At 45.7% G+C, this 12,204-nt stretch overlaps 1 protein-coding gene across 1 annotated transcript in view; it reads left to right on the top strand.

The window, feature by feature from the left end:
* LOC139273182 (utrophin-like) overlaps nt 1–12,204 on the top strand; it is a 186,020-nt gene that overhangs the window by 139,084 nt on the left and 34,732 nt on the right. The window contains exons 14-16 of the mRNA XM_070889726.1: nt 398–499; nt 662–769; nt 3,316–3,495. Of these exons, the coding sequence (XP_070745827.1) occupies nt 398–499; nt 662–769; nt 3,316–3,495 (390 nt within the window). The remainder of the gene's footprint in view (nt 1–397; nt 500–661; nt 770–3,315; nt 3,496–12,204) is intronic.

Here is a 12,204-nt window from a genome sequence, read left to right as displayed (position 1 = left end):
CCATAGGTCTGCTCTCTGAGTAGTTTCATGCTCGCTCAGGCAGGCATTGGTTGATCAGTGTATCTTGCTCTTTGTTGTTCCAGAAAATGGAAATATCAATGTATCGCAGGCTCCAAATTGAGCAACTCAATTTTATTTACAGTTTTTTAAACACATGGTAACACATGCAGAATAGTGCAATCCCACACATTGACTAATTACAAAACTCCCAGACAGCTGAGATGCAACTTGCACTTGCCCATAAGCTGGTCACTTGCTCCAACACAAACTCCAGTGCAGTTCCTGAAAGTGATCTGTGTCCCTAGTCTGTGTGGCTTGGGTATTCACTGGATAAATGTGCTGAGGGCAGAGCTCACCCCATGAATCCTTTGTTCATTTTTGATTTTAATTGTTGCAGTCACTGGGTGAGCGCTGGGCGGCTGTTTGTCGTTGGACTGAAGAGCGATGGCGCCTGCTCCAGGATATTTTCATGAGGTGGCAGCAACTATCGGAAGACCAGGTGAGTGAAAGATATGGACAGTTGCATTACATTTAAGAACTAAAACTCACTTGTATTTTGTTAATAGCACTGACTTGAGGTTTAGGTCATTTCTGTGGCATTTAGGAGGGGAGAGGGGAAAAATCAATTAAACAAGTTTATCATCTTGCTTTCTTTTTGCAGTTGCTGATTGAAGCCTGGCTGACTGAGAAGGAAAATGCTCTCGCTGACGTGCAAACCAGCAGCTTCAAGGATAAGAGTGAGATTGGAGTGAATGTCTGCAAACTGGCAGTAAGTGGGCTTTGAATGAGTCAGTTTTCAGGGGTAATAAAAACAGAAAATGCTGGAAATCTCAGCAGGTCAGGCAGCATCTGTGGAGAGAAACAGAGTTAACGTTTCAGGTCTGTGACCCTTCGTCAGTTTTCAGGGGAGCAGCTGGTCTCTGTTCTTGCATCTAGTTGGGGCGATGGAAGTGGTGCTAAAGTTGCCCTTGTCGTTCTGAACTAGCGATGGGGAAAAAAAATCAGCTCCTGGTTGCTGAATATTGAGTCCTTCTGGGAACTGAACATGTGTGAACATTGAGGGAAGACCGAATCGAGCTCGATGCCCCACTAACAGAGAGTCACTTTCCAGGGTCTTGCATGAAAAATGGGCATTTGGGAAAGGTAGTGGGGATGGAGACACTGAAGGGAGCAGTGCCTGTGGAACTGCATTCTGGGCAAGAGTAGAAAAAAATAAATCCTGGGCAGGTGCTGGATTTTAGGATGAGAAAAAGGAAATTTTTGATGGTTTGTTTTTCTCCACCTCCATGTAAACTTGGGTTTCAATTTGGCACCCAGTGTCTGTACTTTACAAATATCTAGAGTAGCTGTGGGAAGTTACTGTATAAAATTAGAGAGGCATTTCAGTGAATGTGTGGTTATATCTACAGAACTAGTATTAAATAAATACTCTCTTGTATTGGCACTGAGGCACTTGGAGAACAGTCCTGGAGTACTGAGAAGCAGTGCTGAATAAGAGATCCACGATTGCTAGGCATCACTATCTCCGATTTACATGCTACTTTGCCGAGGCTCTTAAAGTAGGTCAGTTGAGAGGCCATTTTGCAAATGGATACCTGCATCAGGTGTGTCTGTGATTTTTGTGGCTGCATGGCATGAACTGAGAGCCCAATGTTGTTGTTTAAACCTTTAGATTAATTTTGGGTTGGGAATATTCATCATTTGAAGTTTAGACCCCAATCAGAGGAATTGTAGACTCTGACAGGGAAATCTGTGTCCTGGGAAGTAGTGCCACTGCCGAGGTAAAAGCACCATAAGATCTTGTGTTCTGGTCTTGTCTGTTATTTTAAGTGTTGATCAGCTCTGTAATGTATCTGTTCATATCAGCATTCTGCATGTTGTAAACCAGTGCTCTCTGATTGTTCAGAGTGCCCCACTTAAAAAGGTGCTCAATCAGGTAGCATAAATCAAGTCTTCTGTTGGCCACATGACTGATCGGTCATTATATACATTTAGGTTTTCCTGCTATCTGGCTGATTCGTTTTGCCTGCAGAAATAGTTTGGTATTTTGAATCAATTTGTGCTGATTAAATTTTGAGCCAAATATTTGTATTCCACGTGAATAGATTTATTCTTATTGGCTATACCTGTCCAATATTGACCCTGCTGGTTCCTTTAGTTCTGCTTTTTCATGACTGACCACCAGTGTTGCTGTTGAACACATTTAGTTGAACAGAGAGGTGCCATTGTTTTCTGCAGATACTAACCAATGGAGGAAAGGAAGGAAGAGGCCTGTTTGGGCTAATGGTCAATGCTGGAAATAAAGCCAGATAACAGGGAGCTTGGCAATCTGGTAATGCCCTGCAATGAGGGGTGGTAAGATGTGGGATCTCCTTGGCAGTTACCTGCATGGTGAGCTCCTGATCTTAGCTGCGATATCCATTATTTACGATAACCGGCATAAGCATTCGCGTGCTTCTCTGCTTCTCACTCCCTCACTTTTACATCTGGCGGGAGGAAACAAAATGGTCAGATGATTCACACCTAGCAGCCGGTGTAAGTCGATATGGTATGTTTGTCACAGTACAATCTTTGAAGACAGACAGCACTCTCTTGGACTGTACTGTGCAAGTAGTGGTGATTACCACAAATGAGGCAACACCATCCCTAAACATTGTAGAGACAAGATAAGATGGTGTAGGCAGACATACCCATGTTTACTGGTATTTGGCAAGTTGTGTGGCTTGGCACGCCTGTACAAGTGCTGTCGAGCTCCCTGGTCTATATGGGAACATCCTCGGCTTTGGGAAGTTACAACTGCTGAATAAATAGGTGTGAAGTGCAACGTAAAGACTGTGGTTGTTTTTCAATGCCGTGATACACTGCATCACAGTGCATTTTGTGCTCGAGCTTTGTGCGTGAATTGGTGCTGCTGTAAAGGAGCATGGAGAGTTGTGCCAATGCAACAAGTCCTATTCTATTCGTTGCTATCCTGTGGTTGACCCTAGTATAAATGCCTCATTAAAATTACCCTTTTGGAGGCAGAAAAAAGAAACATGAGATGGTAAATTTGTAATTTAAAAGCATAAAGCTTCAAAATAATAAGCAACAACTTTGAAAATGGTTTAATGGGGTAATTAAAATTTGATGCTTGGTGAGGAAAACTGCATAAGTGGGATATTGTGTGACTGCTGTTAAATTCTGTTTGTGTGACCAATAATTTTGTATTTTATGCTTCCATAATGAATTACTTTTGTTATCGAATTACCCGAATCGCAACTGTTAAAACATTATTTAAATATTACACCCTAATTATTGTCATGTATACTCTGTTAGATTCTGAAGGAAAACCTGGAAATGAAGCGTCCGACATTGGACCATCTGAGTGAGCTTGGCCAAGACCTAACGGAATTGCTCAACAACAGTAATTCATCAAAGAAAATAGACAGCGATATGGAAGAGCTAACGCAAAGATGGGACAATTTAGTGCAGCAGTTGGAAGATTACTCTAAACAGGTATGAGCCGCATCAAACTGAATTGTTTAATTGTTCCATGTGCCAAAATACAGAAAATGTGAGTAGTACAGCAGGCAATGTGGGCACGACACCTGCACTGTGTCGTTGTGAGATTTCCAGCACATTCTGAGGCTTGTCTTGGAAGAAGGCAGTTCACTTGCAACTGAATCTGAAATGAAAGCTGGTTAGTATTTGAGGATTAGTAAACGTGGTGGGGTGGGGCAGATTATTTCCTGGCTGTAGGTTCTGATCAAAGATAGAAAACTACTTACGTACAGAAGTTAAACTGGGTCCTTTTCAACTCTCAGCTGCCTTCATCATAGGCAGTCCCTCGGAATCGAGGAAGACGTGCTTCCACTCTTTTTAATAAAAAAAAAAATGAGTTCTTAGGTGACTGAACATTCCAGTACGAGAACCACAGTCCCTGTCACAGGTGGGACTAGTTTGTCGCACACTCTTTCTGCTGCCTGCGCTTGGTTTTTGCATGCTCACGATGTTGAGACTTGAGGTACTCAGTGCCCTCCCGGGTGCACTTCCTCCACTTAGGGTGGTCTTTGGCCAGGGACTCCCAGGTGTCGATGGAGATGTTGCACTTTATCAAGGAGGCTTTGAGGGTATCCTTGAAACGTTTCCTCTGCTCACCTTTGGCTCGTTTCCCATGAAGACGTTCCGAGTAGAGCGCTTGCTTTGGGAATCTCGTGTCAGGCATGCGAACAATGTGGCCTACCCAGCGGGGCTGATCGAGTGTGGTCAGTGCTTCAATGCTGGGGGATGTTGGCCTGGTCGAGGACGCTAACGTTGGTGCGTCTGTCCACCCAGGGGATTTGCAGGATCTTGTGGAGACATCGTTGGTGGTATTTCTCCAGTGACTTGAGGTGTCTACTGTACATGGTTCATGTCTCTGAGCCAGACAGGAGGGCGGGTATTACTACAGCCCTGTAGACCATGAGCTTGGTGGCAGATTTGAGGGCCTGGTCTTCGAACACTCTGTTCTTCAGGCGGCCGAAGGCTGCACTGGCGCTCTGGAGGCGATTTTGAAGCTCGTCCTCAATGTCTGCCCTTGTTGATAAGAGGCTCCCGAGGTATGGGAAATGGTCCACGTTGTCCAGGGCCGTGCTATGGATCTTGATGACTGGGAGGCAGTGCTGTGCGGTGGGGACAGGTTGGTCGAGGACCTTTGTCTTCGATGTTTAGAGTAAGGCCCATGCTTTCGTAAGCCTCAGTGAATATGTTGACTATGACCTGGAGTTGACGCAGGCATTGTCCGCGTCCTGTAGTTTAACGACGGAGGTTGGGATGGTCTTGGATTTGGCCTGGACACGACGAAGGTTGAACAGGTTCCCACTGGTTCTGTAGTTTAGTTCCATTCCAGCGGGGAGCTTGTTGAATGTGAGGTGGAACATGGCAGCAGGGAAGATTGAGAAGAGGGTTGATGTGATGAGGGCTGCGTCATCGTGCCAACCCTCTTTTCTCAGCTGTAGTGACATATTTGAAACATAATTGTCTACTGTGTGGTGAATAACCTATTGCTGATTAAAGCACTTTCTATACATAGTTGCAGGAATATTTGGACAACTAATGCAAATCTTTGGATTGCTGAACAGTTTCAGCCCAATGATATTCAGTTTCAGTGTTGAGGCTTTTGTTGCCTTGAGTTATGGCTGAACAGTTTATGGAAATATTTCACTTTCAGTTTTCGCTTTTTTTCCCCCTCCCCTCTGCCGTAAAGTGGGTGACATCAGGCTCCACAGGGAGCTCTTATTCTTCATATCTTAGTCTAAACAGTGAGTGCTGGTGGTATGTTTAACCATAAGAACTAAACTCAATGCTTTCCTTACGTGATGTTTACAAGCACACTTGCCAACAGGAATCACCAGTGGGAATCCTGGCTGAATTTTTTCCTTCCCTACTCCCTGTTGGCCCAGGGTTAAACTTGGCCTGTCAGCTTTTGCCTTGGCTGAAATTAGCTACAGCAGCACAGGCTGGGGATCACACCTGATCTTCGGTTCCACACTGGGCAGCCAGTCTTCGAACCCATCATTGGAAGCTCTGAGTGTCAATTTATAAATTGTGTTGAATTTAAAAAAAAAAAAATTCATTAATGGGATGTGAGTGTCGCTGGCAAGGCCAGCATTTATTGCCCATCCCTAATTGCCGTTGAGAAGGTGATGGTGAGCCACTTCTTGAATCGCTGCAGTCCATGTGGTGAAGGCACTCCCACATTGCTGTTTCGGAGGGAATTCCAGGATTTTGACCCAACGACTATGAAGAAACGGTGATATATTTCCAAATCAGGATGGCATGTGACTTGGAGGGGATCTTGGAGGTGATGGTGTTCCCATATGCCTGCTGCCTTTGTCCTTCTAGGTGATAGAGGTTGCGGGTTTTGGAGAAGAAGCATTGGCCAGTTGCTGCAGTGCATCTTGTAAATGGTACACACTGCAGCTGTGGTGCACTGGTGATGAAGGGAGTGAATGTTTAAGGTGGAGGATGGGGTGGCAATCAAGTGGGCTGCTTTGTCCTGAATGGTGTCGAGCTTCTTGAGTGTTGTGGAGCTTCACTCAGCCAGGCAAGTGGAGAATATTCCATTGCTTGTGCTTTGTAGGTAGTGGAAAGACTTTGGTGAGTCAGGAGGTGCGACACCCACCGCAGAATACCCAGCCTCTGACCCGCTCTTGTAGCCACAGTGTTAATGTGACTGGTCCACTTAAATTTCTGGTCAGGGATGACCCCCAGGGTGTTGATGGTGGGGTATTTGGCAATGGTAATGCTATTGAATGTCAAAGGGCGGTGGTTAGACTCTCTCTTGTTGGAGATGGTCATTGCCTGGCACTTGTGTGGTGCAATGTTACTTGCCACTTATCAGCCCAAGCCTGGATGTTGTCCAGGTCTTGCTGCATGCGGGCACGGACTGCTTCATAAAAACATAAGAATTAGGAACAGGAGTGGGCCATATGGCCCCTCGAGCCTGCTCTGTCATTCGATAAGATCATGGCTGATCATTGACTTCAATTCCACTTTCCCGCCCGATCTCCATACTCCTTTATTCCCCCAGAGTCCAAAAATCTATCTATCTCAGCCTTGAATATATTCAGAGACTCAGCATCCACAGCCCTCTGGGGCAGTGAATTCCAAAGATTCACAACCCTTTGAGTGAAGAAATTCCTCCTCTTCTTGGTCTTAAATGGCTGAACCCCTTACCCTGAGACTATGCTCCCAAGTTCTAGAATCTCCAGCCAGGGGAAACAATCTCTCAGCATCTACCCTGTCGATTCCGTTCAGAATGTTGTATGCTTAATCATCTGAGGAGTTACAAATGGAGCTGAACACTGCAATCATCAGCGAACATCCCCACTTTTGACCCTCCTCTGATGGAGGGAAGGTCATTGATGAAGCAGCTGAAGATGGTTGGCCTAGGACACTGCCCTGAGAAAATCCTGCAGCGATGTCCTGTGTCTGAGATGATTGGCCTCCAACAACCACTACCACCTTTGTGCTAGGTATGACTCCAGCCTACAGAGTGTTTTCAAGAAACCTCAGATCTGTTCACGATCCACTCCTCTCCCCTAGTCTTCCAAGCTGCATTGTAGAATATAAAATTGCATTTGTTTTAATTTGGGATGGTTGAGCTAGTTATTTTTGTTAGGTGAAAGTAACCTCCATCAGTTAGACTTATGGAATTTGTCCTTTTTGTTTAATAAAATCATTCACTTTAGGATACTGTTCTTAAAACAACACACACTCTTGTTCTTGATGTGAGTCTGCACAGAAAGGTCATCGACCTGAAACGTTAACTCTATTTCTCTTCACAGACGCTGCCGAATCTATTGTATTTCCAGCATTTTTTTATTACACACAATGCTTTCGGTTATATGAGGCAAACAATAGTGGACAAAAATCCTTCTCTCCATTTGAGAGCTGTTTATGATTTTACGCTGCCATGTGCCTGATTCATGCTCACGATGTTGTGGGTCACACATCTGATTGTCAAGAACTTTAAAGATTTGAAATCTAGTTTACTATTTGTAACTCTGCCACAGAGTCCTGTACTGGTGAATAGCCAATTTTCATCTAGTAAGCAACTTCAGTTTTCCAGAAGGATAACAGAGCTAAAGCTCAGGCAGGGTGAGCAGCTCTCATTCAAGTTCTGTTGTCATCTCCAGTTACAAAAGATCATGGTGACCCTGATTGCAAGTCTGATATTTTCCCAGGAGTGTTCCCTTAAACAGACTCTTCAGAGATTTTCAAGTTTTATCATAGAATCATAGAAACTTGCAACACAGAAGGAAGTCATTTGGCCCATCGTGCCTGTGCTGGCTCTTAGAGCAGTCGTGCTTAGTCCCACATCCCTGCTTTTTATCCATAACCCTGTAAGTTCCTCATCCTTAAATACTTGTTCAACTCTCATTTAAAATTATTTACAGAATCGGCTTTCACCACCTTTTCAGTTGGAGCGTTCCAGATCCCGACCACTCTCCATGAAAAAAATTCTCCTCGTCTCCCCTCTGTCTTTTGCCAATGATTTTGAATCTATGATCGCTTTCTACTATTGTCAGCAACTTATTCCCTGCTACAACCAGGGAATATGCATCCCTATAATTGCTACATAACCAGCCTGTGTAACTTGAGATTTTCCCTGTGTCCATTCGTGTGCACATTTTGGCTGCGGCTCTGGACCTGAGCCGTTCACTTCTTTCCATTTTTTTCTCCCCCTTTCTCTCTCCATTCTATCCCTCCTTGTCATGCCACTTGTCTCTCCTGTTGTCATGCCACTTTTCATCTCCTCTTTCGGATACTCTACCCTCCCAAATCCCTACCTTAACCCTTCATTACTCTCCTCCATTGTCCAAGGCTTGATTCCCTCTAAGATAAGCCTACAGCTTCCCTCTGTGCCTCTCTTGGCATCCTCCGAAGGGCCCACTGTGGCACTCGCTGCTGCTTCCACACCAGTAACAATCCCAACTGTCCCATCCCACTCCCTCACCGACCTTCCTGCCTAGCGTGCTCACAGGAGGCTAATCTTGCCAATCCCCCCTCCGTTCCAACTCACCCCTCCAAGCGCTGACCTTGTGGACGCTGGCAGTGGATCAGCCATCACCGACCCTCTCTGCATCTCCCTACAGAATGTCCGTTCACTTGTGAACAAGGCCCTTGCCATCCATGAACTTATCGTGGATGATTGCATCGACATTATGGCCCTGACGGAAACTTGACTGGTGATGACAGCTTACCCTTAAATGAAACCTACCGCCTGGCTATACCTTCCACTACTTGCTTTGCCCAGACTGCCGTGGTAGCGGTGTGGCTCTCATCACACCTTGGTCTGTCCCCTTACTCCTCTGGCACTTTCTCCTCCTTTGAGCATCTCGCCTTGTTCCACCCCTCTCACCTCTCATTTAAAATTCTCATTCTCTACCGCCCACACAAGTACGATAAAAATGTTATCACCGAGATATCTTCACTGCTTTCCTCCCTTGGCCACTGCACCGAACGACTTCGCGTCCTTGATGATTTCAACCTCCATCTCAATTCAACATGCTCTCTCTCCTCCAAGTTCACGGCCCTCCTGTCCTCCCTTAATCTCTCCCTCCATGTGAACTTCCCAACCCATATTAAAGGCTACTGCCTTGACCGTGCAAAATCGCGTGGCCTCGCTACTCCCATCCTGTCAGTCACAGATAAGGTCATCTCTGACCACTTCCTTGTATCGCTGCCCACCCACATCTCCTTTTTCCCACCCAACTCTACTTCCTTCTGTATCCACACGTGGAAAAAAACTCTCCCAACTCTCTCTCAATTGCACTTAACGAAATCCCAACTGTCCAGCTTTTGGCTCTCCATTCAGCTCCACATTTCTGCAGCTACCGATCTGCTCAACTGCACCCTCACCACCACCTTCGATGCCCTATTTAAAACCATTACTCTTTCTCGCTCTGTCCATTCCCCCGGTACAGCCCTCATCTTCGCTCCAAGTCCAAGGAATGTAGACTTGAACGGATATGGCAGACAGCTGATTCAACCATCACTGCCAGATCTGGCTGGACCACACAAAGCATTATCAGGTCCGACTCTTATCTGCCACAACTGTTCACTGTTCCAGGGAATGCAAAAATAACGCCTGACTTGTATTCTCTACTGCAAACCATCTTCTAAAACTTCTCTCTGTCTCCTCCACACTCCCCTCCAACAACTGCAAGGAACTCATGGAATTCTTTGTCTCTAAGATTGAGACCATCCGATCCTCTGCCTTTGCCACTTTCCTCCTTTTCCCTAGCCTCCGGGCCAAATATTCTGAGGTTCCCCCCCACCCCTGCCCTAGCCCTAGCCCTGAACTCACATTTTTTTCCAGATTCTCTCTGATCTTCCCCGCATGACCTCTCCACACTCATCTTGTCCATGAGACCCACTTCCTGCTCCCTCGACCTATTCCCACTAAACTGCTGACCACGCAACTTCCTTTTCTGACACTCATATTAGCTTGACAGTTAACGGTTCACTCTCCTCAGATACTGTCCCCCTCTCCTTCAACTCTGCTGTCATTACCCCTCTCCTCAAAAAAAGACCCAACCTTTGATGCTTCCATCCTTACAAACTTCTGCCCATTTCCAACTTCCCTTTCCTCTCCAAAGTCTTTGAACGTGTTGTTGCCTCAGAATCTGTGCCCATCTTTCCTGGAACTCCATGTTTGAATCCTAGTACCAATACGGCTCTCGTCAAAGTCACAAGTAACATCCTTAGTGACTGTGACAGAGTTATACTATCCCTCCTCGTCCTTCTCGACCAGTCTGCAGCCTTTGACATGGTTGACCACTCCATTCTCCTCCAACGCCTCTCCATCATCGTCAAGCTGGGTGGGGATACATTCACCTGGTTCCATTCTTATCTATCTAATCCGAGTCAGAGAATCACTGCAATGGCTTCTCTTCCCACTCCCGCATTGTTACCTCTGGGGTCCCCCAAGGATCCATCTTTGGTCCCTACAATTTCTCATCTGCCCTTGGTGACATCATCCGAAAACATGGCGTCAGTTTCCAATGTACGCTGAGGACCCCCAGCTCTACACCTCCACCACTTCTCTCGATCCCTCCATAGTCTCTAACTTGTCAGACTGCTTGTCCGATATACAATACTGGATGAGCAGAAATTTTCTCCAATTAAATATTGGGAAGACCGAAGCCATTGTTTTCGGGCCCCGACACAAACTGCGTTCCCTAGCCACCGACTCCATCCCTTCTGAGGCTGTACCAGCCTGATTTCTTTGCATTTATATTCTATTCCTGTATTTATAAACCCAAGTAACCCATATGCTTTCATACCTCAACTTGCTGTACCACCTTTTAGGATGTGTGTTTATATGGCCATCAGTCTCTCTGCTCATCTGCACTTTTTAGAATTGTAGCATTTATAGTATGCTGTCTTTCCATATCAGACCTCCCAAAGTACATTACTTCACACTCCATCCACATTGAACTTCATCTGCCGTGCTTCTGCCCATTTCATCATCCTGTTTGTCATCCTGAAGGCTATATTACCTACTACTTTGCCAAGTTTTGTATAATCTGCAAACTTTACAATGTTGCTCCCTACAACCTAGGCAACTTGTTTATAAAAATTGAAAAGCATAATGGACTCAAAAATGACCCTTGAACATCACTGCGTACCACCTCCCAGGCTGAAAAGCATCCGTCCACCTCCAACCTGTGTTTCCTGTTACTGAGCCAATTCCGTATCCATCCTGTCACTTTTTCCTTAATTTCATGGGTGTCCATCTTAATAATCCTGTGTGACACTTTGTTGAATGCCTTCCGAAAGTCCATATAGAAACATAGAAAATAGGTGCAGGAGTAGGCCATTCGGCCCTTCGAGCCTGCATCGCCATTCAATGAGTTCATGGCTGATCATTCACCTCACTACCTCTTTCCTGCTTTCTCTCCATACCCCTTGATCCCTTTAGCCGTAAGGGCCATATCTAACTCCCTCTTGAATATATCCAATGAACTGGCATCAACAACTCTCTGCGGCAGAGAATTCCACAGGTTAACAACTTGTTGAAGAAGTTTCTCCTCATCTCAGTCCTAAATGGCTTACCCCTTATCCTTAGACTGTGTCCAATGGTTCTGGACTTCCCAACATCGGGAACATTCTTCCTGCATCGAACCTGTCCAGTCCCGTCAGAATTTTATGTTTCTATGAGCTCCCCCCCATATCCTTCTAAACTCCAGTGATACAGGCCCAGTCGATCCAGTCTCTCCTCATATGTCAGTCCTGCCATCCCTGGAATCAGTCTGGTGAACCTTTGCACTCCCTCATTAGCAAGAACGTCCTTCCTCAGATTAAGAGACCAAAACTGAGCACAATATTCCAGGTGAGGCCTCACCAAGGCCCTGAACAACTGCAGTAAGACCTCCCTACTCCTATACTCAAAACCCCTAGCTACGAAGGCCAACATACCATTTGCCTGCTGCACCTGCATGCCAACTTTCAATGACTGATGTACCATGACACCCAGGTCTCGTTGCACCTCCCCTTTTCCTAATCTGCCGCCATTCAGATAATCTGCCTGTGTTTTTGCCCCCAAAAGTGGATAGCCTCACATTTATTCACATTATACTGCATCTGCCATGCATTTGCCCACTCACCTAACTTGTCCAAGTCACCCTGCAGCCTTTTAGCGTCCTCCTCACAGCTCACACTGCCACCCAGTTTAGT

Source organism: Pristiophorus japonicus, chromosome 9 (assembly GCF_044704955.1).
Source record: "Pristiophorus japonicus isolate sPriJap1 chromosome 9, sPriJap1.hap1, whole genome shotgun sequence".
Taxonomy (NCBI): Eukaryota; Metazoa; Chordata; class Chondrichthyes; family Pristiophoridae; genus Pristiophorus; species Pristiophorus japonicus.
The sequence above is the reverse complement of the archived record's forward strand: the minus strand, read 5'-3'. Positions and strand labels throughout refer to the sequence as shown.